A 24536-nucleotide genomic window follows, 5' to 3' on the forward strand; every position below is an offset into this window, starting at 1 on the left:
GTCAGCTGCTGGTGTTGGTCCACTGTGTTTCATCAAGGGCAGGGTCAATGCAGCTAGCTATCAGGAGATTTTGGAGCACTTCATGCTTCCATCGGCTGAAATGCTTTATGGAGATGAAGATTTCATTTTTCAGCACGACCTGGCACCTGCTCACAGTGCCAAAACCACAGGTAAATGGTTTACTGACCATGGTATTACTGTGCTCAATTGGCCTGCCTACTCTCCTGACCTGAACCCCATAGAGAATCTGTGGGATATTGTGAAGAGAAAGTTGAGAGACGCAAGACCCAACACTCTGGATGAGCTTAAGGCCGCTATTGAAGCATCCTGGGCCTCCATAACATCTCAGCAGTGTCACAGGCTGATTGCCTCCATGCCACGCCGCATTGAAGCAGTCATTTCTGCCAAAGGATTCCCGACCAAGTATTGAGTGCATAACTGAACATTATTATTTGATGGTTTTTTTGTTTGTTATTAAAAAACACTTTTATTTGATTGGATGGGTGAAATATGCTAATTTATTGAGACAGGTTTTTTGGGTTATCAGGAGTTGTATGCCAAAATCATCAGTATTAAAACAATAAAAGACCTGACAAATTTCAGTTGGTGGATAATGAATCTATAATATATGAAAGTTTAATTGTAATCATTACATTACGGTAAATAATGAAATTTAACACTATATGCTAATTTTTTTAGAAGGACCTGTATATGTCATAGAGCATTGGTGTAGATCCATCATATAGAATTGGATCTAGAGAAAAAAAAATTCTGAAGCATAATGTTTATACATTTTCTTTACCTGCAGTTCTCTTTTTGCATTTAATATTTAATATATTCAGTATATATAAATATATTTGATTCATTTTAATCTAACTTACCATCAATTGAATAAATGGAATAGATAGTCAGTAAAGGCAGAATTATGGTGACGACTTTTACATTTTATCTACATTTATCCAGTTCCTCATATTGTACAATTTACATTTATACATCTGGCCTTAGATTACATGAAATTGCCGATGAATAAACTATAGTCGGTTGAATGATCGTTCGTTCAGCGATGGCCTCATACACACTACAGATTTAATCAGACAACGATCTGTCCTGTATACATCAGACAGCACAGGAGCGGACACATACAGAAGAGGGGCCCATGTGTGAGAGCAGAATATGGGCCCTTTCTAGTTCTATAACTTATCATAATGCACAATTCTTCCTGCTTTCGAGGTGGCAGAGGTCCCCTAGGTCCCTGTGCGGCTGCACAGGTTGCACAAATGATCTGTCCGCCCCTAATTTAGCCCAAGCAGTGTTATAAAAGATTCTGAACATTATATGGACAAAATGAACGTTTGATCCATCCAGCCTTCAGTTGCTCATTATTATCCGCTTTGACCACTTTCGGCAACTTTGATGTAGCGTATATGGGCACCCAAGAGCAACACAAAGAACCTGCCTTGATTGGATCTATTTATTCTTCACCTCTTAACCAAATCTTCAGTGACCCTTGAATAAAATTCCTATATCTTCTCTGAAAAACATTTTGACATACAGTATAGGAATTATTGACAAAATCACTTTGTTGTTATATGTTGCATTGAATTTGTGATACATATTTCCACCCCACAAGATGGTTTCTACTCCATTATATCAGAGAAGCGTCGTGCACCTAGAAAGTGAAGATGTATTCATTCTTTTGTCCTGCAGAGAGCTTCAAAATCCAGATCAAAATCTTGCAGTACAGATGAAGATGAAGATTCTTCACCAAGGGAATCGGGGCAGATGAACAGGTCAGATCTCGTAGCAGTAGCTCCAGAGTCCTTTCCATCACTGTGACCATGTGTTAGCTTTGGGCGCACTTGTATTTAATAATGTATGCTTCTCATTAGCCGTTATCAAGACTGTTGACCTTAGACGTTCTACAGTGTTGTGTAGAAGCACAATGCCTCATATAATGAGTAATTGTTAAGATCCTACTGTTATTTTCCATAGTTGAGCTACTATGTCAGCAAAGAGCATATTTGGATATCATAAGTCTGTTCTTTGCAGAAAAATATATTTGATCAGATAAAATAGTCAGGAGCCTTATGCAGTCGTTTGGGCTATGATCTCCATCAAAATGAGGTGTGTCCGTGCACCACTCCGTGTCCCGTGCAGACTTGATGCAGCCCCTCCACTAGGAAGTAAAAATTGCACATACTCCAAGAATCCAAGGCATCGGGTATCCTCCTTCCACAAAAATATTTTTTATTGACACCAGTGTATACACAGGAAAGTATGAAACGGTTCGGCCACCCAGAGACTTTGTCAAGCCAAGAAATGTTGACAAAGGCCCTTCGTGGCCGAAACATTGCTAATTTTCCTGTGTATGTTGAACTGCAGTCCTTTTATAGATCCATTAACAAATGGTGGGGATCAATTAAACAACGACACTTCATCCATTGGAGGTGACCCAAAATGATTAAACTGGTGTAATGATACACCAAGTAGTGTAAAACATTTATTTATTCTGATATATTAAAAATCAAACATAATTAAAAGGCAAGGTAACCTCAAGACACAAACATGTCAGGCTAAGTGTAATATATTGGGACATACGGCTGGACTTCATAGTGAGGAAACTATGTAAAATAAATATAAAGATTGACATCAATATAAATGTACAAAATACAAAAAACACAAAGTCCAAACTGAATTTAGTTAACAGCTGTAATACATAGAACAATAAATAATATCCAGTAATTCAGATAATAATAGGCCAATAGTATCCAATGTGCATTCCAGCCTATTATTATAAAGTGTCCATGTATTTGCCACGCAACAACATATGGAGTAACATTACAACAGAATCATATAATAAAGCCATAACAAAAGATGTGAAAATTATGGTTAGTAGTTACATACCTATAGGAAAGATTCACCTGAACAGTCCCAAGCCCCGCACACGTTTCGCCCTGCTTCCTCAGGGTATACATGACTGGGATTAAGTGTTTAACTTTCCTGTGTGTACAGTGGTGTCAATAAAAATATTTTTGTGGATGGAGGATACCCGGTGCCTTGGTTTCTTGGAGAATGGGTTATGATGTACAATTGTATTAAAGTCATAATTGGCTATAATTTCATATCACCTCTTGTTAATTTCTTAGGGCCAATTTAGATTGACCGATAATCTGGAGACGAGTGTTTGTGGGAGTGTTGGTAGCCCCATCTGGCTATTTACCAGAGTTAATATTTGGCTACGTTTATGTGTTATTTTATTTTGGCTTAAATGACCTTTTACATTATTTGTAAAGTATCTAATTCTGTAGTTGAATAATAGCAGTAAATAGTAAAAAATTATATGTAAATCGCACCAACATATAGTGGAGCAGTGTTCATACATTACATACTGCAAACTGATGAACTCGAACACTAGAAGTGATAGCCTTGCAAAACGTCAAATTGCTCGTTTAGTAATTTTGTCCAGAATATAGGGAAGAATATAAAGTTACGTCAGTAAATCGTCAGCCAGGGTCTGTATCTGTAGGGTTAGGAAGAGAATTGGGATGTAAAGGTTGTAGATGTCACTGTTGGATGAAGGGATACACATTGTAGAAAGAGGGAAATGGGAAATAGATGTACTGTACTTATTACATTTCTTTGTGTTTCATTGCTAAGAATATATATTAATAATGTGGAGGTAAGTAGGTGCCCTGGCTTTCTCCATCACATATTCATACAGCATTCATTTGATTGTCACCACCAATCCAGACACAGGTATTGATACGAAATAGTCACCGCTTGGCAGCCAACCCCTCCATCTTGTCCAATATGTCTCTTTGTATCTGTCTTTTCCTTGTCTTTCACTGATCTACGTACAGGTTACATTCAGCTATTGGCATTTGCGGCCCATAGGAAGGATTAATAGCAGGTAAATTAGTCTCAGCATGTTATACATAAACCACTGATCACCATAAATCACATCCACCTGCCTAATATTGTGTAGGCTCCCAATACCATCAAAATAGCTCTGACCCATCAAGGCATGAACTCCCCAAGACCTCTGAAAGCATTGTATGATTTCTGGCATTGAGATATAAGAAGCTGCTTCTTCATAGGGGTTTTCCGGGTCTATTTTATTTTTTTACTATTGGTCTAAGATCTGACAGGCAGGTAGTTGCTAACCTGCCTGTTCTATGTAGCACCAGCTCAGAACGGTCGTGGACTGCTCTAACCAGCGATTCTGCTGCTTCAGCTGAGCAGCTCATCCTCTTCTGGGCTGCTCTGTCCATGGGGCGTGACTGCCGACGTCATGCTGATTGATAGCCAGCTTCCCGCAGTTAGGCAGTGGGGAGCCAGCTGTCAATCAGCATGACATCAGCAGTAACGCCGCGTCAACAGAGCAGAGGGGGACTGAAGCAGCTGCTCTATTGTTGTGACATCCGTGAAAGCTGCAGAATCACTGACAGGAGCGGTCTGTGACCTCTCTGAACCAGCAGAGATCTGCGGCAGGCAGGTAATTAGCAGCTACCTATCTTGTAGTGCTTAGGCCCAAAGTAGCTGAATAGAATAGTCCCAGATAACCCCTTTAAAGGGTTATTTAACGTTTAGAAAATTAATTAAAACTGAAACTCTAAGCGTCTGCTTGGTTGTTGTTTTCCATCGGTCTGTATGTGACTATTACAGACAAGTAGTGCCCTGATCGTGTTGCTAAGTGGTGATGCCAGTACACAGCATGTAGCCGCTGAGCTCAGTGACTGCATCTGTCTTTTCATTTTGGATATCCTTGAAGTCTTCTAATTTGCTATGTGGAGCCTCCATGGATCAGCTTTGCCTTTCCAGCACATTCCAGATTCTCTGTCTGATTGAGATCTTGGAAATTAAAGGACAAATCATCACCTTGAACTAATGTCGTGTTCCTCAAACCATTCGTGAAGCAATTTTCCAGTGCTGCAGGCGCATTATCCTGCTGAAACAGACCACTGTCATTAGTGAAGCCCATTACCATGAGAGGGTTTGCTTGGCGTGCTACAGTATGTAAATAGGTGACATTAGTATTATCATGAATGTCAAGATTCAAGGTTTCACGGCTGAGCCTTGCTTTTGCTTCTCTAGTGACACGTTTCTGGCATATTTGCCCCATTCACATGTATAGCTGATTTCATATTCTGTAAAGGAGAAGCGATCCAATCAAACAAAAATGACGGCCTTTAATGTATATGACCGTCAGATTCTCCCATTCCACACACTGGGCCTGATTCATCATTGATCATGCCGACCTTGAGGTGGTGTGCTGGGGTCAGATGCTCCTGACTCGTGAAGAGGCTTATGATTGGAGTGTGTGCCTTCTCACAATTCCTACTCTAGTCCCTGCTGGAGTAAGATTTGTGGCCTAGGCTTCTCATAATGAATCCGATGAGTATCGGTCACCATGCCCCAGCTCCAACCACTTTGTCATAGCTGGAGAAAAATTGGCATCAGAAGGACAAAAGTCACTACATTATAGCCCAGCCTCCAGCTATGCCAAAATTTTGACTTTTCAAACCTTTTTGCACCAAGTACAGGCATAAAAGCTTTGGTGAATGGGGCCCTATGTTTTTTTAATTTAACAAGGGTGCCGCTCTTTCCCCTTTAAAGTATCTTCATTTCTTTTCTTTTTTAGTACCCAGAAACATCAGGCACCATGTGATATCTCTTTGTACAGTAGATTTCCGCATTTCCTCGTTGCTTTTAGACGGTGGTCTATCCATGCTCTGCCCTGGGACATCGCTTAACTCTGTCTGAGTCCAGGCTAACGCTTGCTGCTTTTTTCTATGTTTTTCTCGGCATTCTTCATGCTTGGCCACATAAAACTCATCCCTATGTTATCTGTTTGTTACCATTTTTCTGATTCCTGAAAATGTAGGATCATGGAACGCCGTTTTGAGAGTCTTTATGTCCATTTTGTACGTTTAGGCACAATATCAGTGACTTTCTTTACTATACAAAGACCGATTTTCCGTCTTCAGGACAATTACAAGCATGTCTCAGTAATGGCGGACTAGCCCAATGTTCGTTATTGGTATTGGTTTTTTTTACCAATCACATAAAATAAATTGCCTGCTGAGAACTCCATACATGCCGTCCATTCTCAGCCTTCTAATTCATCTTCCTCATCTCTCCTGACTGGTACAGAATGAGAATTGATTATACTGTATCGCTCTGAACCTGCCTGGCATCTTCTACATTGGCTTTGAGCATAAAATCCCAATGGCATGTCCAGCAGTCATTTTATACCGGCCCGGCTCTGCTTTCTCTGTTCCTTGAAAACTGCTCTCTAAAGCAAGCGCTATACTGTACTTAACTCTTTCTTTGCTGTTGAGAAATATTGTCAAGGAATGGGGCAGGCAGGCAAATTGAATGCATTACCTCCTGCTTACTGTAGGTGGAGCCAAGCTACTTATGGCATCTTACTTACTTGTGCTTGGATTGGTGGAGAAGAGGATTTTGAAAACGCTCATTACAGGTAAGGGACTGTCCTGCGGAATTATACATAAAGCTAATACAGTGGGGCAAAAAAGTATTTAGTCAGTCAGTAATAGTGCAAGTTCCACCACTTAAAAAGATGAGAGGCGTCTGTAATTTACATCATAGGTAGACCTCAACTATGGGAGACAAACTGAGAAAAAAAAATCCAGAAAATCACATTGTCTGTTTTTTTAACAATTTATTTGCATATTATGGTGGAAAATAAGTATTTGGTCAGAAACAAAATTTCATCTCAATACTTTGTAATATATCCTTTGTTGGCAATGACAGAGGTCAAACGTTTTCTGTAAGTCTTCACAAGGTTGCCACACACTGTTGTTGGTATGTTGGCCCATTCCTCCATGCAGATCTCCTCTAGAGCAGTGATGTTTTTGGCTTTTCGCTTGGCAACACGGACTTTCAACTCCCTCCAAAGGTTTTCTATAGGGTTGAGATCTGGAGACTGGCTAGGCCACTCCAGGACCTTGAAATGCTTCTTACGAAGCCACTCTTTCGTTGCCCTGGCGGTGTGCTTTGGATCATTGTCATGTTGAAAGACCCAGCCACGTTTCATCTTCAATGCCCTTGCTGATGGAAGGAGGTTTGCCCTCAAAATCTCACGATACATGGCCCCATTCATTCTTTCATGTACCCGGATCAGTCGTCCTGGCCCCTTTGCAGAGAAACAGCCCCAAAGCATGATGTTTCCACCACCATGCTTTACAGTAGGTATGGTGTTTGATGGATGCAACTCAGTATTCTTTTTCCTCCAAACACGACAAGTTGTGTTTCTACCAAACAGTTCCAGTTTGGTTTCATCAGACCATAGGACATTCTCCCAAAACTCCTCTGGATTATCCAAATTCTCTCTAGCAAACTTCAGACGGGCCCGGACATGTACTGGCTTAAGCAGTGGGACACGTCTGGCACTGCAGGATCTGAGTCCATGGTGGTGTAGTGTGTTACTTATGGTAGGCCTTGTTACATTGGTCCCAGCTCTCTGCAGTTCATTCACTAGGTCCCCCCGCGTGGTTCTGGGATTTTTGCTCACCGTTCTTGTGATCATTCTGTCCCCACGGGGTGGGATTTTGCGTGGAGCCCCAGATTGAGGGAGATTATCAGTGGTCTTGTATGTCTTCCATTTTCTAATTATTGCTCCCACTGTTGATTTCTTCACCCCAAGCTGGTTGGCTATTGCAGATTCAGTCTTCCCAGCCTGGTGCAGGGCTACAATTTTGTTTCTGGTGTCCTTTGACAGCTCTTTGGTCTTCACCATAGTGGAGTTTGGAGTCAGACTGTTTGAGGGTGTGCACAGGTGTCTTTTTATACTGATAACAAGTTTAAACAGGTGCCATTACTACAGGTAATGAGTGGAGGAAAGAGGAGACATCTTAGGCTACGTTCACATTAGCGTTGCGCGCCGGTGCGTCGGCGACGCAACGGCGACGCAACGCGCGACGCACCAAAAACGCTGCGTTTTGCGACGCGTGCGTCGTTTTTTGACGAAAATCGGACGCACGAAAAATGAAACTTGTTGCATTTTCGTGCGTCCGACGCTAGCGTCGAAAACGACGCACATGTCGAAAAACGCTAACAAAAAAACGCACGCGTCCCCTATGTTAAACATAGGGGCGCGTCGCCGCTGCGTCGCCGACGCAACAGCGACGCACATTAGCATAACGCTAATGTGAACGTAGCCTTAAAGAAGAAGTTACAGGTCTGTGAGAGCCAGAAATCTTGATTGTTTGTTTCTGACCAAATACTTATTTTCCACCATAATATGCAAATAAATTGTTAAAAAAACAGACAATGTGATTTTCTGGATTTTTTTTTCTCAGTTTGTCTCCCATAGTTGAGGTCTACCTATGATGTAAATTACAGACGCCTCTCATCTTTTTAAGTGTTGGAACTTGCACTATTGCTGACTGACTAAATACTTTTTTGCCCCACTGTATATATGTAGTATAATGGTCCTTTCTGCTTACTGTCTTGTTGCATGCTTTATTTCAGAATCTGGATGAAGGATAAATACAAAATAGTTGATAAAAAAAAGATAAATGTTATGTTATACCCAGGCCCACGGAGGCACGCATTTTGTCACTCCATTCTTGTCTCCCCCATACTGTTAATGCTTTTGTAAAAAATACATTTTATTATAATTTAGTGTATTCAAATATGAAGGGAGTGATTCTGTTGATGTCTTTTCTACACAACTTTTTTCTAAACCAAGATATATACTTTTGCAAAACATGTACCCTTTGTGGAATATAAATGAGCAGAAGGAGAATATTTTATTCTTTTTTGAACAAATATGCAATCCATAAGCAAAAAGATTATAGCTGACCAGATAAGTTAGTACATTTTCTGGATTTACTAGAATGCTCTATGAAGGCCATCAGAAGACTGCCTGTATCCATACCGTGAGGGATTACTATCTCACTAATCTAATGAGCTTCCTGATAGGGTGAACTATTGCATTGTTGCTACCATTAGCTTCAGTGATTAGCGGACTGATCATTGACCCTTCACCTCTAGACATTGAAAGATTCTTCATCACTGAAAAAACAATTTGAAGGATCCTTATTATTATTATTATTATTATTATTATTATTATTTATTGTTATAGCGCCATTTATTCCATGGCGCTTTACATGTGAGGAGGGGTATACATAATAAAACAAGTAGAATAATCTTAAACAATACAAGTCATAACTGGTACAGGAGGAGAGAGGACCCTGCCCGCGAGGGCTCACAATCTACAAGTTCACAATAAGCAGAGATCATGTGAATTATGAGGAACTGATCCAGAAAGCTTCATGGAAAATTGTTTAATTTTTCAAAGAAATACCGGTACAAGGAAGTACCCAACAAATTACTTTTAATTTTTATTTTATTCAAGATAACATCTTGAAAACATTAATCTCCTTCAAAATACTGTCCATTAGATGATATGCGCTTAATGCGATTAATGATGTTATTTATGTGCCTCCAGTGATTTTTTTTTTCTTAACCTCTTCTTCATCCTGAAAATGATTTCCCTTTTGGGTTTCCTTTATTCTTGGGAATAGAAAGTCGTCACAGGGGGAAGGGTCAGGCGAGTAAGTGGGGTCAGAAACTGTTGTCATGCCGTTTTTCGCCAAAACTGGTTGATTTTCATCATTGGGTGGGCAGGCGCTTTTGTCATGATGAAGCAGACCGTCCCTTGATTGCCAAAATTCAGGTAGTTTTTTTTCTCCCTGTCTCAAGCAATCGCTTCAGCACTTGCAGATAGTAATGTCGGATCACTGTGGTGCCCTGAGGAAGAAAATCAACTTAAACGACTCCTTTAAAGGGAACCTGTCACCCTCAAAATCGATGGTGAGGTAAGCTCACCGTCATCAGGGGCTTATGTACAGCATTCTGTAATGCTGTAGATAAGCCCCCAATGTAACCTGAAAGATGAGAAAAAGAGGTTAGATTATACTTACCCAGGGGTGGTCCTGCTCCGATGGGTGTCTCGGGTCCGGAACAGCGCCTCCCATCTTCATTCCATGACGCCCTCTTCTGGTCTTCACGCCATGGCTCCGGCGCAGGCATAGTTTGTCTGCCCTGTTGAGGGCAGAGCAAAGTACTGCAGTGTGCAGGCGTCGGGCCTCTCTGACCTTTCCGGCGCCTGCACACTGCAGTACTTTGCTCTGCCCTCAACAGGGCAGACAAAGTACGGCTGCGCCGGAGCCGCGGCGTGAAGACCAGAAGAGGACATCATGGAATGAAGATGGGAGGTGCCGGAGCAGACCTGAGACACCCATCGGAGCAGGACCGCCTCTGGGTGAGTATAATCTAACCTCTTTTTCTCCACTTTCAGGTTACATCGGGGGCTTATCTACAGCATTACAGAAGCAGCCAGTTGAGTTCTGAAGTGTACAGGGCAATATTTTCTGCTCAGATTCAACCAAATGCCGCAATGTTGATTGTATGTGGCTTCACAATACAGATGGACAATGATCAAAACATACTTCAAAAGCAACCAAGGAGTTTTTTTTAAGGCATAGAAGTAGAATTTTATGCAATGGCCGAGTCAATCACCAGATCTCAAGCCCATCGGACATGCATTTCACATGCTTAAGACAAAACGTAAGGCAAAAAGACCCACAAAGAAGCAATAACTGAATTCTGCTGCAGTAAAGGCCTGGTGCAGCATTACAAAGGAGGGCACCCAACTTTTAGTGAAATCCATGGCTTCCAGACTTCATCCAGTCACTGCCTGCAAAGGATTTTTTAGAAAGTCAAGTTCAGGTCAGGAGACCCATGGCCAAAACATGAATTGTAGAGTGAAATCTGTCTTCCTAGACCTAGTCCACAGTGAGAGCCAGGACACATGGCTGTCACTGTTATGGGGATACTGCAGCTGTCATTGGGAAACAGTGGAGCTTAATACCATGAGAATGTAAGTCCGCAAGGACAGGGTCCTCTCCCCTCTGTACCAGTCTGTCACTGTAAACCGGTTTACTGTAAACTATATCTATAACCCTGTATTTAACCCCTTTCTCATGTACAGCACCATGGAATTAATGGCACTATATAAATGAATAATAATAATAATTAAGCGGCTGTCACTTTTATTAGGGAGTATTGTCTTCTATGATGGTTAGCTCTGTGATCTGAATTTACTTTTTTCCTGATCTAATTTATAAAAGCCCGCGCTATGTATCTCCAGGAAATGGATTTATTTTGATGGTTTTGAAATAATGATAAATGTAATTCGGAAAAGATATTTTATCTACTGAGCTAAACATTGCCGTATCTGTGAGCAGTATGTTTTTTAGTGAGTGAAGAGACGAAGGGTAATAAAAGCTTAATTAGGAAAGATTTAATATTTTAGATTCCTCCTCAATCATTGTTTCCAACTGTAACCTTGCAGGTTGGGCCGAAGGAGGAAGACTATGAAATTATGTCGTGCGCTGTCTGATCTCGTGGTGTACACAAATTCGGTATCTGCACAGGACATAATGGATGATGGTAAGGTATCATTTTAACATTACTTATGTTACATCTTCCATAGAAAGATGTGCATTGTGTAGAGTATCAATGCCTGATTTGTTATAAGGTGCAGAACTAAAGCTGCCCAAAGTCCTGGACCGGAATTACTAATAGACTTGGATTTCCGAAAGGCAGGCTGGTCAGATTTACTGCTGTATTTAATGACCGTTTTCGCAAACAACATTTGAAGTCCTTTAGAAATCTCAAAAAAGTCCACATTTCTGTGCATGCAAAATCCTTTTAACGCTGATGTCAAGTTTTTCAAGCAGAATGCTCTTTAGGAACCGCTGCCATTTATTGTTCCTGAAGCTTCTTTTTTTGTAATTTTTTCTATGGTTTCCTGACCATTTTTCCAAAGACTTCTGATAGTTTTCCCATTTTTTATGCCGACACTATTATGTAATGTGAACTAAAGACATAGCTGTAATACTAATTACGTTGATACTTTTGGTGAAGAAATCAGCTTTGTGGTTCTTCATTTGCATTTTGCCCCTCTGGTCTTGACCAGCTTTCCTTCTTTGCACTGGCTTTTTGTAGATTCATGTGTTTTGGGGGAAATAATATAAGCCCACCTTGTGCGGGTAAACTCCTCCACCAGGATCCTATAGCACCACTATGGCCCTTCATGGAAAGGCAGATGGCTATGTCGATATTTTTGATCACCTCAAGTAACAAATTGGAATTCAACATTGTCTGCAAAATAGCAATGGATTCGGATGGCAGAGGTTCTGGAAATGTTATCATGATTTTTCTTCATGTTTTGCCAGTAGGCCTGGTGTAAAATAGTCCAAACCATTATTTTATTACTTGAAATCTCTATTTGGGCATTTATCACTTACTTATTGTATCAGCTGTTTCTTTGTACAAGTGAGGAGCAGGTAGAATTGCATCTCCCTTTCCAATGTAATACTATTTATATATACACTTAGCTCCTTTTCTTAGTTGTTCTGTTTAATCTCTAAATTGGTCTGCTTTTGACACCCAGTTGCAGTGAAAAATATATGTATAGAGTTTCAATCCTTTCCTATATTGCTAATGAAATGTTGTGCAAAAATGCTGTAATCATTAATGGTGTTTTCCAGTTTTAGAAAAAATCCTGTGTCCTGGTGCAGTTTATTTAGTAAAAATAAGCTGTGCTTTACTCACTTTCCCGGAGTCCAGCTCCCAATGTCTGTCGGCAGCGCTGCAGCCAATAACCGAGCTCAGCCCCTCTGTCTGAGTAGGAGGCACGAAAGATTCAGGGCTGCTGATTGGCTGCAGTGCTCTCAACGCCACATCGGCACTGCAAACAATGGGCTACAGCAGAGACTCAGGGCGTAGTAGTAGTAGGAGTAGTTAATAGCCAGTACATAGCAGGCAGCCTTTCTGGTGACTAATTACCCTAGGTGCAGTACCTAGTCTGACCTGAGGGTAAGGGGGCGCCAGAGAGCTGCTAGTTCAAGCAGAACGGTAAAGCGGGATATACATAAATCCCTGCAGTTCATGGTATATTGAAGATATAAACTAAGAGGTCAGTAGCCTTGTGTGTTTTTTTCATCACATTGTTAGCAGTGGAGGGATAACTAAGATAATGCACATGTGATAGCCGTCTGTTGGCCTAAAGTCACCCCGATCCGTGATGTAGGGGTGACGGTCACGGTGTGAATCGTGACATAAATAATAATAAGAATAATAATAATAAAGGCCTGGACTCGAGGATGATGAGTGTCCCACAGTTTTTTGTGTGTTTGTTTTTTTTTGTAAATCAGGTGCATATAGAGACTGGTTTTCTGAAACCGGAAAACCCATTGGAAGGGCCATGTTTGTCATAAATTATTTACCCTCTTAACCTACGGTGTTGTGTAAAAAAAAGTTCACGGGGTGTGAATACTTTTTCAAGGCACTGTAATGCAATGGGCAAGGTGTGGAACAATGACGCTTTTAGAATCTAAAGCAAATTGCTTTAACCAGAGTGATGTAGTCAGTATAACGTCACGACTGTTCATAATTAGGGTACTTGTAGACATTTCTGACCGGTTTCCTTTCAATCAGACCATAATTATTAATCAATCTAAATTTTTGTATAAATGTCCAATTGACCAGTGCCTTAATTATTAAAGTCTGTGGATCATAGGAGAGAAGGCAAATGTCTTTAATCTGCCATCAATTATTATTATTATTATTATACATTTTTATAGCGCCATTTATTCCATGGCGCTTTACATGTGAATATGGGGCAAATATAGACAAATACATTAAACATGAGCAGATAACAAGGCACACGAGTACATAAGGAGGGAGGACCCTGCCCGCGAGGGCTCACAGTCTGCAGGGGGTGGGTGAGGATACACTAGGAGAGGGAAGAGCTGGCTTATCAATGGGGACATAAGTGATTGACTATCAAGAGTTTTTGGCACCAAATTCTTCAAAATAGTGCAAACAATTAATGAATTTGGTGTTACGTAAAAAATAAAAAAAATTCTGTCCTGAACTGTTTTTGGCTCTAAAAGTTACACGTGTTCCAAAAGGGCACAATAAATCACACCAAAATACCAGCGTACCCAAAAATACAACTGAGGGATAAAGACTGGAGTGAAGTGCCACTAAATTTTACGACTTTTTAAAAAGTCACAATTGATCAGGAGAGAAAATCTGGAATCGCTAAACTCCGATCACAAAGCAGTGAAAAAATAACGGGTGAGCACATATAAGAGAGACTTCAAATAAGGAGTAATGATTTGGGTGGAAACGGAAATTTAAAAAAAAAAAAATAAGGCGCAAAACACACCAAACTAGAAGAAAATCAGGGGCAAAGTCAATCCTGAAGCGGGGGCAAAATCTACTACTGTAAGTTTTTCTTTTGGATGTTGTATCATACAATAATACATTTCTTTTGCAAATCACTGCAAAAGGACATAAATAATAATAAAACAAACTGTAGTTACCAATACCTAGTCACAAAACTAATTTACTTTGCATGATGCAGCAGACCCCCATGATGAAAAGCTAAACCCCTCTAGACCAGCTGAAGTGTTACACTATCATGTGTGATGTAGTATATTCTAGAGTATTAACCCCTTAGTGACAGAGCCAATTTGGTACTTAATGACCGAGCCAATTTTTGCAATTCTGACCACTGTCACTTTATGAGGTTATAACGCTGGAACGCTTCAACGGATCCCGCTGATTCTGAGATTGTTTTTTGTGACATATTGCACTTCATGTTAGTGGTAACATTTCTTCGATATTACTTGCGATTATTTATGAAAAAAACGGAAATATGGCAAAAAATTTTAAAATTTTGCAATTTTCAAACTTTGTATTTTTATGCCCTTAAGTCAGAGAGATATTTCACGAAAAATAGTCAATAAATAACATTTCCCACATGTCTACTTTACATCAGCACAATTTTGTAAACAAATTTTTTTTTTGTTAGGGAGTTATAAGGGTTAAAAGTTGACCAGCAATTTCTCATTTCTACAACACCATTTTTTTTTAGGGACCACATCAAATTTGAAGTCATTTTGAGGGGTCTATATGATAGAAAATAATGAAGTGTGACACCATTCTAAAACCTACACCCCTCAAGGTTCTCAAAACCACATTGAAGAAGTTTATTAACCCTTTACGTGCGTCACAGGAACTGAAACAATGTGGAAGGAAAAAATGAACATTTAACTTTTTTTTGCAAACATTTTAATTCAGAACCATTTTTTTTTATTTTCACATGTGTAAAAACAGAAATGTAACAATAAATTTTGTTATGCAATTTCTCCTGAATACGCCAATACCCCATATGTCGGGGTAAACCACTTTTTGTGCGCACCGCAGAACTTGGAAGTGAAGGAGCGCCGTTTGATTTTTTCAATGCAGAATTGGCTGGAATTGAGATCGGACGCCATGTCACGTTTAGAGAGCCCCTGATGTGCCTAAACAGTGGAAACCCCCCACAAGTGACACCATTTTGGAAAATAGACCCCTTAAGGAACTTATCTAGATGTCTGGTGAGCACTTTGAACCCCCAAGTGCTTCACGGAAGTTTATAACGTAGAGCCGTGAAAATAAAAAATCGCTTTTGTTTACACAAAAATGATATTTTCGCCCACAAATTCTTATTTTCACAAGGGTAACAGGAGAAATTACACCACAAAAGTTGTTGTGCGATTTCTCCTGAATACGTCGATACCCCATATGTGAGGGTAAACCACTGTTTGGGCACACCGCAGAGCTTGGAAGTGAAGGAGCGCCGTTTTACTTTTTCAATGTAGAATTGTCTGGAATTGAGATTGGACGCCATGTTGCGTTTGCAGAGCCCCTGGTGTGCCTAAACAGTGGAAACCCCCCACAAGTGACCCCATTTTGGAAACTAGACCCCTTAAGGAACTTATCTAGATGTGTGGTGAGCACTTTGAACCCCCATGTGCTTCACAGACATTTAGAACGTAGAGCCGTGAAAAAAAAAATCGCATTTTTTCTACAAAAATGATCTTTTTGCCCCCAAATTTTTATTTTCACAAGGGTAACAGGAGAAATTAGACCACAAAAGTTGTTGTGCGATTTCTCCTGAGTACGTTGATACCCAATATGTGGGGGTATACCACTGTTTGGGCGCACCGCAGAGCTTGGAAGAGAAGGAGTGCCGTTTTACTTTTTCAATGTAGAATTGTCTGGAATTGAGATCGGGCACCATGTCGCGTTTGGAGAGCCCCTGATGTGCCTAAACAGTAGAAATCCCCCACAAGTGACCCCATTTTGGAAACTAGACCCCTTAAGGAACTTATCTAGATGTGTGGTGAGAACTTTGAATGCCCAAGTGCTTCACAGAAGTTTAGAATGCAGAGTCGTGAAAATTAAAAATATTTTTTTTTCCACAAAAAAGATATTGTAGCCCCCAAGTTTTTATTTTCACAAGGGTAACAGGAGAAATTGGACTGCAATAGTTGTTGTCCAATTTATCCCGAGTACGCTGATGTGCCATATGTGGGGGTAAACCACTGTTTGGGCGCACGGCAGAGCTCGGAAGGGAATGAGCGCCGTTTTGGAATGCAGACTTTGATAGAATGGTCTGTGGGCGTTATGTTGCGATTGAAGAGCCCCTGATGTACCTAAACAGTAGTAACCCCCCACAAGTGACCCATTTTGGAAACTAGACCCCCCAAGGAACTTTAAACTTACAGGGAGGGCAATCAATTTAAATGCTCCACCATCATATAATATAAGAAAACCAAAAAAACAATGGACACAAGAGCTCAAAATAACAATATTAACAGCTTTATTAGAGACAGATAAAAAAATATGTAATAACAATAAATACGTAAAAGACACCATATATGTAAGATACAAAAGATAAAAGCAGAGGCGTGCCTAGTGCCACGCACAAATACGCAAATACAACAACGGGCAAATCAGATAGTAGCTATAAGGTCAAGAAGCCATATATGGGAGCATATAAATGTAATCAAGGTGATGAAAAAAGTATAATCCCAATATTCGCTATAAATCCAAATACCAGAAGAGTGGCGGCTACATTAGAGATAAAGCTCCAAGATACTGAGCGGACAACAGGAAGATAACGTAAGTATATATCATGCGTGGAAAAGGAGGCCCCGACGCGCGTTTCGCAAGAGTTGCTTCCTCGGGGGGCGCCCCCCGAGGAAGCAACTCTTGCGAAACGCGCATCGGGGCCTCCTCTTCCACGCATGATAGCAGTAGGTCGGTAATATATCTATCTTCTATCGGCTCAGTCTTCCCCTTTTGCATGGGACTTCCCGGGACTATGTGCAATGTACGGCTTATTGAGCCACTAGGGGTAATCAGACCATAACGCCAAATTTAACTTATTTGATAGATGCTATTTCGCCATGTGGGGTATGTCTATTTGCACTATGCTCTAATGTGACACCCATACATCTGGTTATATACTTACGTTATCTTCCTGTTGTCCGCTCAGTATCTTGGAGCTTTATCTCTTATGTAGCCGCCACTCTTCTGGTATTTGGATTTATAGCGAATATTGGGATTATACTTTTTTCATCACCTTGATTACATTTATATGCTCCCATATATGGCTTCTTGACCTTATAGCTACTATCTGATTTGCCCGTTGTTGTATTTGCGTATTTGTGCGTGGCACTAGGCTCGCCTCTACTTTTATCTTTTGTATCTTACATATATGGTGTCTTTTACGTATTTATTGTTATTACATATTTTTTTATCTGTCTCTAATAAAGCTGTTAATATTGTTATTTTGAGCTCTTGTGTCCATTGTTTTTTTGGTTTTCCCCCAAGGAACTTATCTAGATGTGTGGTGAGAACTTTGAATGCCCAAGTGCTTCACAGAAGTTTAGAATGCAGAGTCGTGAAAATAAAAAATATTTTTTTTTCCACAAAAAAGATATTGTAGCCCCCAAGTTTTTATTTTCACAAGGGTAACAGGAGAAATTGGACCACTAAAGTTGTTGTTCAATTTATCCTGAGTACGCTGATGCCCCATATGTGGGGGTAAACCACTGTTTGGGCGCACGGGAGAGCTCGGAAGGGAAGGAGCGCCGTTTTGGAATGCAGACTTAGATAGAATGGCCTGTGGGCATTATGTTGCGTTTGCAGAGCCCCTGATGTACGTAAACAGTAGTAACCCCCACAAGTGACCCCGTTTTGGAAACTAGACCCCCCAAGGAACTTATATAGATGGGTGGTGAGAACTTTGAATGCCCAAGTGCTTCACAGAAGTTTATAATGCAGAGTCATAAAAATAAAAAATATTTTTTTTTCCACAAAAAAGATTTTGTAGCCCCCAAGTTTTTATTTTCACAAGGGTAACAGGAGAAATTGGACCCCTGAAGTTGTTGTCCAATTTATCCCGAGTACGCTGATGCCCCATATGTGGGGGTAACCCACTGTTTGGGCGCACGGCAGAGCTCAGAAGGGAGGGAGCACCATTTGACTTTTTGAGCGCAAAATTGGCTGTCGTGTTTGGAGACCCCCTGATGTACTTAAACAGTGGAAACCCCCCAATTCTAGCTCCAACCCTAACCCCAACACACCCCTAACCCTAATCCCAACCCGATCCATAATCCTAATCACTAACCCTAACGATAATCACAACCCTTACCCAAAACAACCCTAATGTCAACCCTAACCATAACCCTAATCAAAACCCTAAATCCAACACACCCCTAATCCTAATCTCAAACCTAACCCTAATCCCAATACACCCCTAATCACAACCCTAACCATAACCCTAATCCCAAACCTAACCCTAATCCCAAGCGTAACCCTAATACCAACCCTAATCCAAACCCTAACCCTAATCCCAACTCTAACCCTAACTTTAGCCCCAACCCTAGCCCTAACTTTAGCCCCAACCCTAACCCTAGCCCTAAGGCTACTTTCACACTTGCGTCGTTTGGCATCCGTCGCAATCCGTCATTTTGGACAAGAAACGGATCCTGCAAATGTACCCGCAGGATGCGTTTTTTGCCCATAGACTTGTATTGCCGACGGATCGTGACGGATGGCCACACGTTGCATCCGTCGTACACTGGATCAGTGTTTTGGCGGACCGTCAGCACAAAAAAATGTTCAATGTAACTTTTTTTGTACGTCGCATCCGCCATTTCTGACCGCGCATGCGTGGCCGTAACTCCGCCCCCTCCTCCCCAGGACCTAGATTGGGCAGCGGATGCGTTGAAAAACTACATCCGCTGCCCACGTTGTGCACAATTTTCACAACGTGCGTTGTTATGTCGGGCCGATGCATTGTGATGGCCCCGTACCGATGTAAGTGTGAAAGAAGCCTAACCCTAAATTTAGCCCCAACCCTAACCCTAAATTTAGCCCCAACCCTAATCCTAGCACTAACCCTAATCCTAGCCCTAACCCTAGCCCCAACCCTAGCCCTAGCCCTAACCCTAATTTTAGCCCCAACTGCTCTTCTCCTGCCGGCCGGCAGATGGAGACAGATGGCGGGCGCACTGCGCATGCGCCCGCCATTTTCTTTTCCCCGGCGGCCAGGAGGACCCAGGGACACCGGTGAGTATGATAGGGTCCCCGAATCCCCATATGTCTCTGTCCTCTGATGTGCGATCACATCAGAGGACAGAGAATTACACTTTGCCTTTTTTTTTTTTTTTTGCGGTCGCCGGTAAACAGTTAATTACCGGCGATCGCAAAACAGGGGTCGGTAAAACCGACCCCGATCATGCTCTTTGGGGTCTCGGCTACCCCCGGTAGCCGAGACCCCAAAGATTCTCCCGGGGCCGGCCGGTGGGCGCACTGCGCATGCGCCTGCCATTTTGAAGATGGCAGCGCCCATCGGGAGCTACGAGGAGCAACGGGGGAGACAGGTGAGTACCGGGGGGCGATCGGGGACCCCTTTTCTCTGTCCTCTGATTTGCGATCACATCGGAGGACAAAGAAATTAAAAAGAAATCGCGTTTTTTTTTTTTTTTTTTGTGATCACCGGCAAAACGGTTAATTACCGGCGATCGCAAATGCGGGGTCGGTACAAAACCCCGCGAATCATGTTCTCTGGGGTCTCGGCTACCCCCGGCAGCCGAGACCCCGGAGAAAATCCGACTCTGGGGGGCGCTATTCACTTTTTCCACAGCGCCTGTGGTTTAAGTACCCTTAGCGGCCGCCGTTAAAAGGCGTATCGGCGGTCGCTAAGGGGTTAAATTGGGGTAGGCGGATTGTGCGTTAAATTCATGATCACCAATGCACTTAGAACCCACGCGTTTCAAAAGCCAACCTCTTACACATTAAGGCTATGTTCACATGCTGCGTTTTTGCAGCTTTTTTATGCAAATTTTCTGCTGCGTTTTACAGTTCCAGCAAAGTCTATGAGATTTCAGAAACCTCATCCATACACATTGGTTTTATTTTCCTGACTGATTTGGAAAACAGCTGCGTTTTTGCAGACTGCAGCATGTCACTTCTCTCAGCGATTTTGCATAGTTTTTTCACTGAGTAAGTGCAAACACGCAGCAAGAAACACAGGTGTCAGGTTTTGCTGCGTTTTTTATGCAAAAACCTTAAGGAAGTTGAATCATGCCTTCTTTGGAGGGACTACACTTCATCAGCATGCACAAGAGACAACAAAAACGCAGCAAAACCTAATTTTTGTAAGCAGCTTCTGCTGCCAAGAGAGTAGATTTTGCCCGCAGTAAAAAAAAATGCAGCAAAAATGCAACATGTGAACACAGCCTCACAGTCTAAAGCCTTGTTATGGAGCGATCCTCTGTAATTGATACCCTAGGTATTCGGCATGTTGGTCAACACCGCTGGCACGAGCGGTACAGCTGATGTTTCCTTATTCTTGATACAATATGACATGTCCGCCTCCTGCCGCTCCATTCAGCGGATGTGGTGTTTAGTTTAGCTTTATAAGACTAGAAGGGCTACCTGCTTGTCTTCATCGTCGTTCATGCTGGGATTTGCTGTTTTCATTTCATTATTATACTTACATTTGTGTAGATTCAGCCTTCTGGATTGATACAGAAGAAGCTTTGCTGTTGTTGAGGTTGGCGATTTGAGCTTTTATCATAATTGCATGTTTTGCTGACATAGATCCGAACAGCGAAGCTTATCTTTCCTAATGCTTGTTTTCATTTCACTCGAGCAGTCACTGAAAAGGATTGTGCAAAACATGTCTCCGACGCATTTGCTGAATCCCGGATAGACAGGCACGATGTACAGTAACAATGAATCTCTGTAAACATCTCCAAGTAAAATGCTTGTAGGGAGAATGATTATCTATTCTTCATATTCAATAGTCCGCTGTGAAATCCGACCTAAGCTGGTTACCGTGCCTTCATATAGGTGTTCTGTTACAAGCCAGTTTTTATTTTCAGTTGCCATCTTTACTAGCCGAGTAATGTAAAGCTGGTAAAGTGTACTATAATAAAAGATTTGAAAAAATGCTGCAACCTGGAAATTGTCAGCAAACTGCTATTAGAAGGACTGTAAGCAGGTTTTTTCTATGTAATCTACAGTAACAGCAGCATGACATATGGAGAGAGACGCGGATTCCATTGATGTATCATTTAGTTTTCTGGGTGCAGCAGTTATGATTAGAGTCACATTTTTCTCTGCTGCCGATCAGTTGTTGAGCTGTGTATTACACCGGCCACATCACAGCTTTCTGTGTACACTGTATAGCGACAGAGCTTCTGATCAGTCGTGGGGATCTGATTGGACTAGGAGGCATAAGGCTAGTTGTCCTGTAATGTTACTCTCCTGCTGATAAATAATTGGTTGTAATGAAACCGCAAAACACAGCCCAGTAAGTGACACACAACTGGAATAAGGGTCTCTTTCCCTATATAATGGTGCTCTCAAGATTACGTCACAAAAACCTGCTAACAGATCCTTTAATCGATCCTTGTACATTTTGTAAATGTCAAGTTTTTTTAATTAGTCGCGATTTGACAATTAAACGCGATTTGTGCAATTAAACGCCTTAACACCTTATTCATTAAAGGGGTGGTCCGAAACACAACTTACATTTCATTCTAAATGCCTATCTATTTAGTACTTCCTTTTTGATGGCACTTCGTTTGAGAATCCCTGTGCATGCAGAGATACTCAAATGAACCACAGCCTCTGCATCCTCTCTGAAACAAAGAGTCATCAGTGACGTTTGTTTCGGGGGCTGGACTAGTCCCTGCTCTACTAACAATGCATTGGTTCTTAATTCCAAAGAATTCTCAGTAGATTCTTGTCACTGTGGCATGTGCGCAATGACAGTGCACTCTCTCTCTGGCACTGATCAGAATTAATGAGCTGGCAGCAGAGCGCACAGACAGTATTTATTGTAAGAGGATGGCCCAGAGTGTAGAGACCAGTAACACCCCTGCAAGTGAGCTATTACATGTAGTTAAATGGGGAAAAAAGACTGGGAAAAAGAAAGCGCAATAGCGTCTTATCCAATGGCAAAGGGGTGTCGGGGAAAAGGGGAGAATACAATCACCTTGAAAAGTGGCTGAATGGCAACACATAACAGGCATATGACAGCTGCTGCACAGATACCGGTCAAGAGGACGACCACAGATTCAAGGGAAAAGTATGGAGGTATCACTTATGCACCACTGAAATCGAATATTCGGTGAAATTAAAACATTTATTGAAACAGGTTTAAAAGTCAACGCATTTTGCGGTCCCTCTGGTTTGTCCTGATGAAAAGGTTCTGCGTGACCTCGAAACGCAATGACTTTTAATTCTGTTTAAATAAATGTTTTAATTTCACCGAATATTCGATTTCATCAGCGCATAAGTGATACCTCCGTTCTTTTCCTTCATGACCTGTAGCTGCACATACAGCTCTTCTGAAGGTAAGTCCAAGAACCGCAGTGGCCAGGAGTAACTATGGTTTTCAAATTGCTTATTAAATCATTATTTTCATTATTTGATTTTTGCAGGGGGCACATCTGTTTCATCTGTGAAATCATGTGGCCATAGCAATGTCTTACAGAATTCTGTGGGAGACATGTCGGTTCCTCCTCAAAATCAAATAATTATTCAACAGCCAGTTTAAAAATGACATCAGGACATGACCGTGCCACTTCTTGGTTGTGACCTGAATGCCATGTCTGGCCTTAACTTTACCCCGTTCTGACATTGGGCGTAATAATACATCCCTGGGTCTTACTGGCCAGGGGCGGATTATTACTTCTAGGCGATCAGGTCCGCACACAGACTGTGCGTGCGCGATAGCTGCCGGGTGTCAGCAGATTCTGACAGCTGACACCCGGCACTAAGTGCCAGGAGCAGTCACGCACTGCTAATGGCACTTTAACCCCCTAAATGCTGCTCTTGTATCATTTCGGGAAAAGGCAGAGGGATGACATCCCCTCTGCCCTTGGATCTGAGACACCCTGACGTGACGCGGGGTCCTGATTGTTGCCATGGTGATCCAATGTCATCCTGGTGACATCCGGGTCACCAGAGCTAGGAAAGTTGCTTGATCATGTGCAGTACAAAAAAAACAACAAAAAAAAACAATAAAAGTACACATATTTGATATCGCCGGTTCCAGAACGACCCGATCTATAAAACTTGTCCCACTAGTTAACCCCTCTAGTGAACACCATAAAAAATAAAGGAAAAAATAAGACAGAAAACAAAGCTTTATCATCATACCGCCGAACAAACAGTGGAATAAACGCAATCAAAAAGATGAATATGAATAAACATGGTACCTCGGAAAACGTCAGCTTGTCCTGCAAAAAACAAGCCACCGTACAGTTCCATCAGCGGAAAAAAAACAGTTATAGCTCTCAGAATAAAGCAATGCAAAAATAATTATTTTTCTGTAAAATAGTTTTTATTGTGTAAGAGCTCCAAAACATAAAAAAAGATATAAATGATTTATCACTGTAATCGTACTGACTTGAAGAATAAAACTGCCTTATCAATTTTAACACATGCGGGATGATTTAACCCAACCCCCCCCCCCCCAAAAAAAAAATGCCTTCCAAAAAATCTAAATAGAAATCAATCAAAAAATGTCACGTGTCTGAAAATAGTACCAATAAAAACGTCAACTTGTCCCGCAAAAAACAAGACCTCTCATGACTCTGTGGAAAAATTATAGCTCTGAAAATATGGTGATGCAAAAAAATAGTTTTTGCAATAAAAAACATCTTTTAGTGTGTGACAGCAGCCAAACACTAATACCCAATATAAATCTGGTATCGCTGCAATCGCTCTGACCCGAAGAATAAAGTCACCTAATCACTTATACCGCACAAGCAAATGCGTAAAAAAATAAATAAAACCAATTCTTCACATGCTGTTGATTTTTTTTTTTATTTGGCCTGCCAAAGATCGCAGTAAGGTTCGGTGCACATTTATCCTGCACTGAGCGCTAACATCAGGTTTCCGTTTAAAGCTCTGAAATACGTGATTCAGACAGAACCCCTGGATGAATATTCCCTATAATGAGGCAGATGGAGGCACTGTGGACACATTTTGATGCCATTTTTACCCACTTCTTGTGTGAAAATGTAAAATCTGGGGCTAAGACAAAAATTTGGTGGTAAAAATGTAGTAAT

General features: G+C 41.4%; 1 protein-coding gene across 1 annotated transcript in view; it reads left to right on the forward strand.

Moving 5' to 3' along the window:
• Positions 1-24536, forward strand: part of PLCH1 (phospholipase C eta 1) — a 451824-nt gene that overhangs the window by 388186 nt on the left and 39102 nt on the right. The window contains exons 14-16 of the mRNA XM_069727462.1: positions 1708-1790; positions 6404-6484; positions 11387-11484. Coding sequence (XP_069583563.1) covers positions 1708-1790; positions 6404-6484; positions 11387-11484 — 262 coding nt within the window. The remainder of the gene's footprint in view (positions 1-1707; positions 1791-6403; positions 6485-11386; positions 11485-24536) is intronic.

The sequence above is a fragment of the Ranitomeya imitator genome, chromosome 5 (assembly GCF_032444005.1).
Source record: "Ranitomeya imitator isolate aRanImi1 chromosome 5, aRanImi1.pri, whole genome shotgun sequence".
In the NCBI taxonomy this organism is placed as follows: domain Eukaryota; kingdom Metazoa; phylum Chordata; class Amphibia; order Anura; family Dendrobatidae; genus Ranitomeya; species Ranitomeya imitator.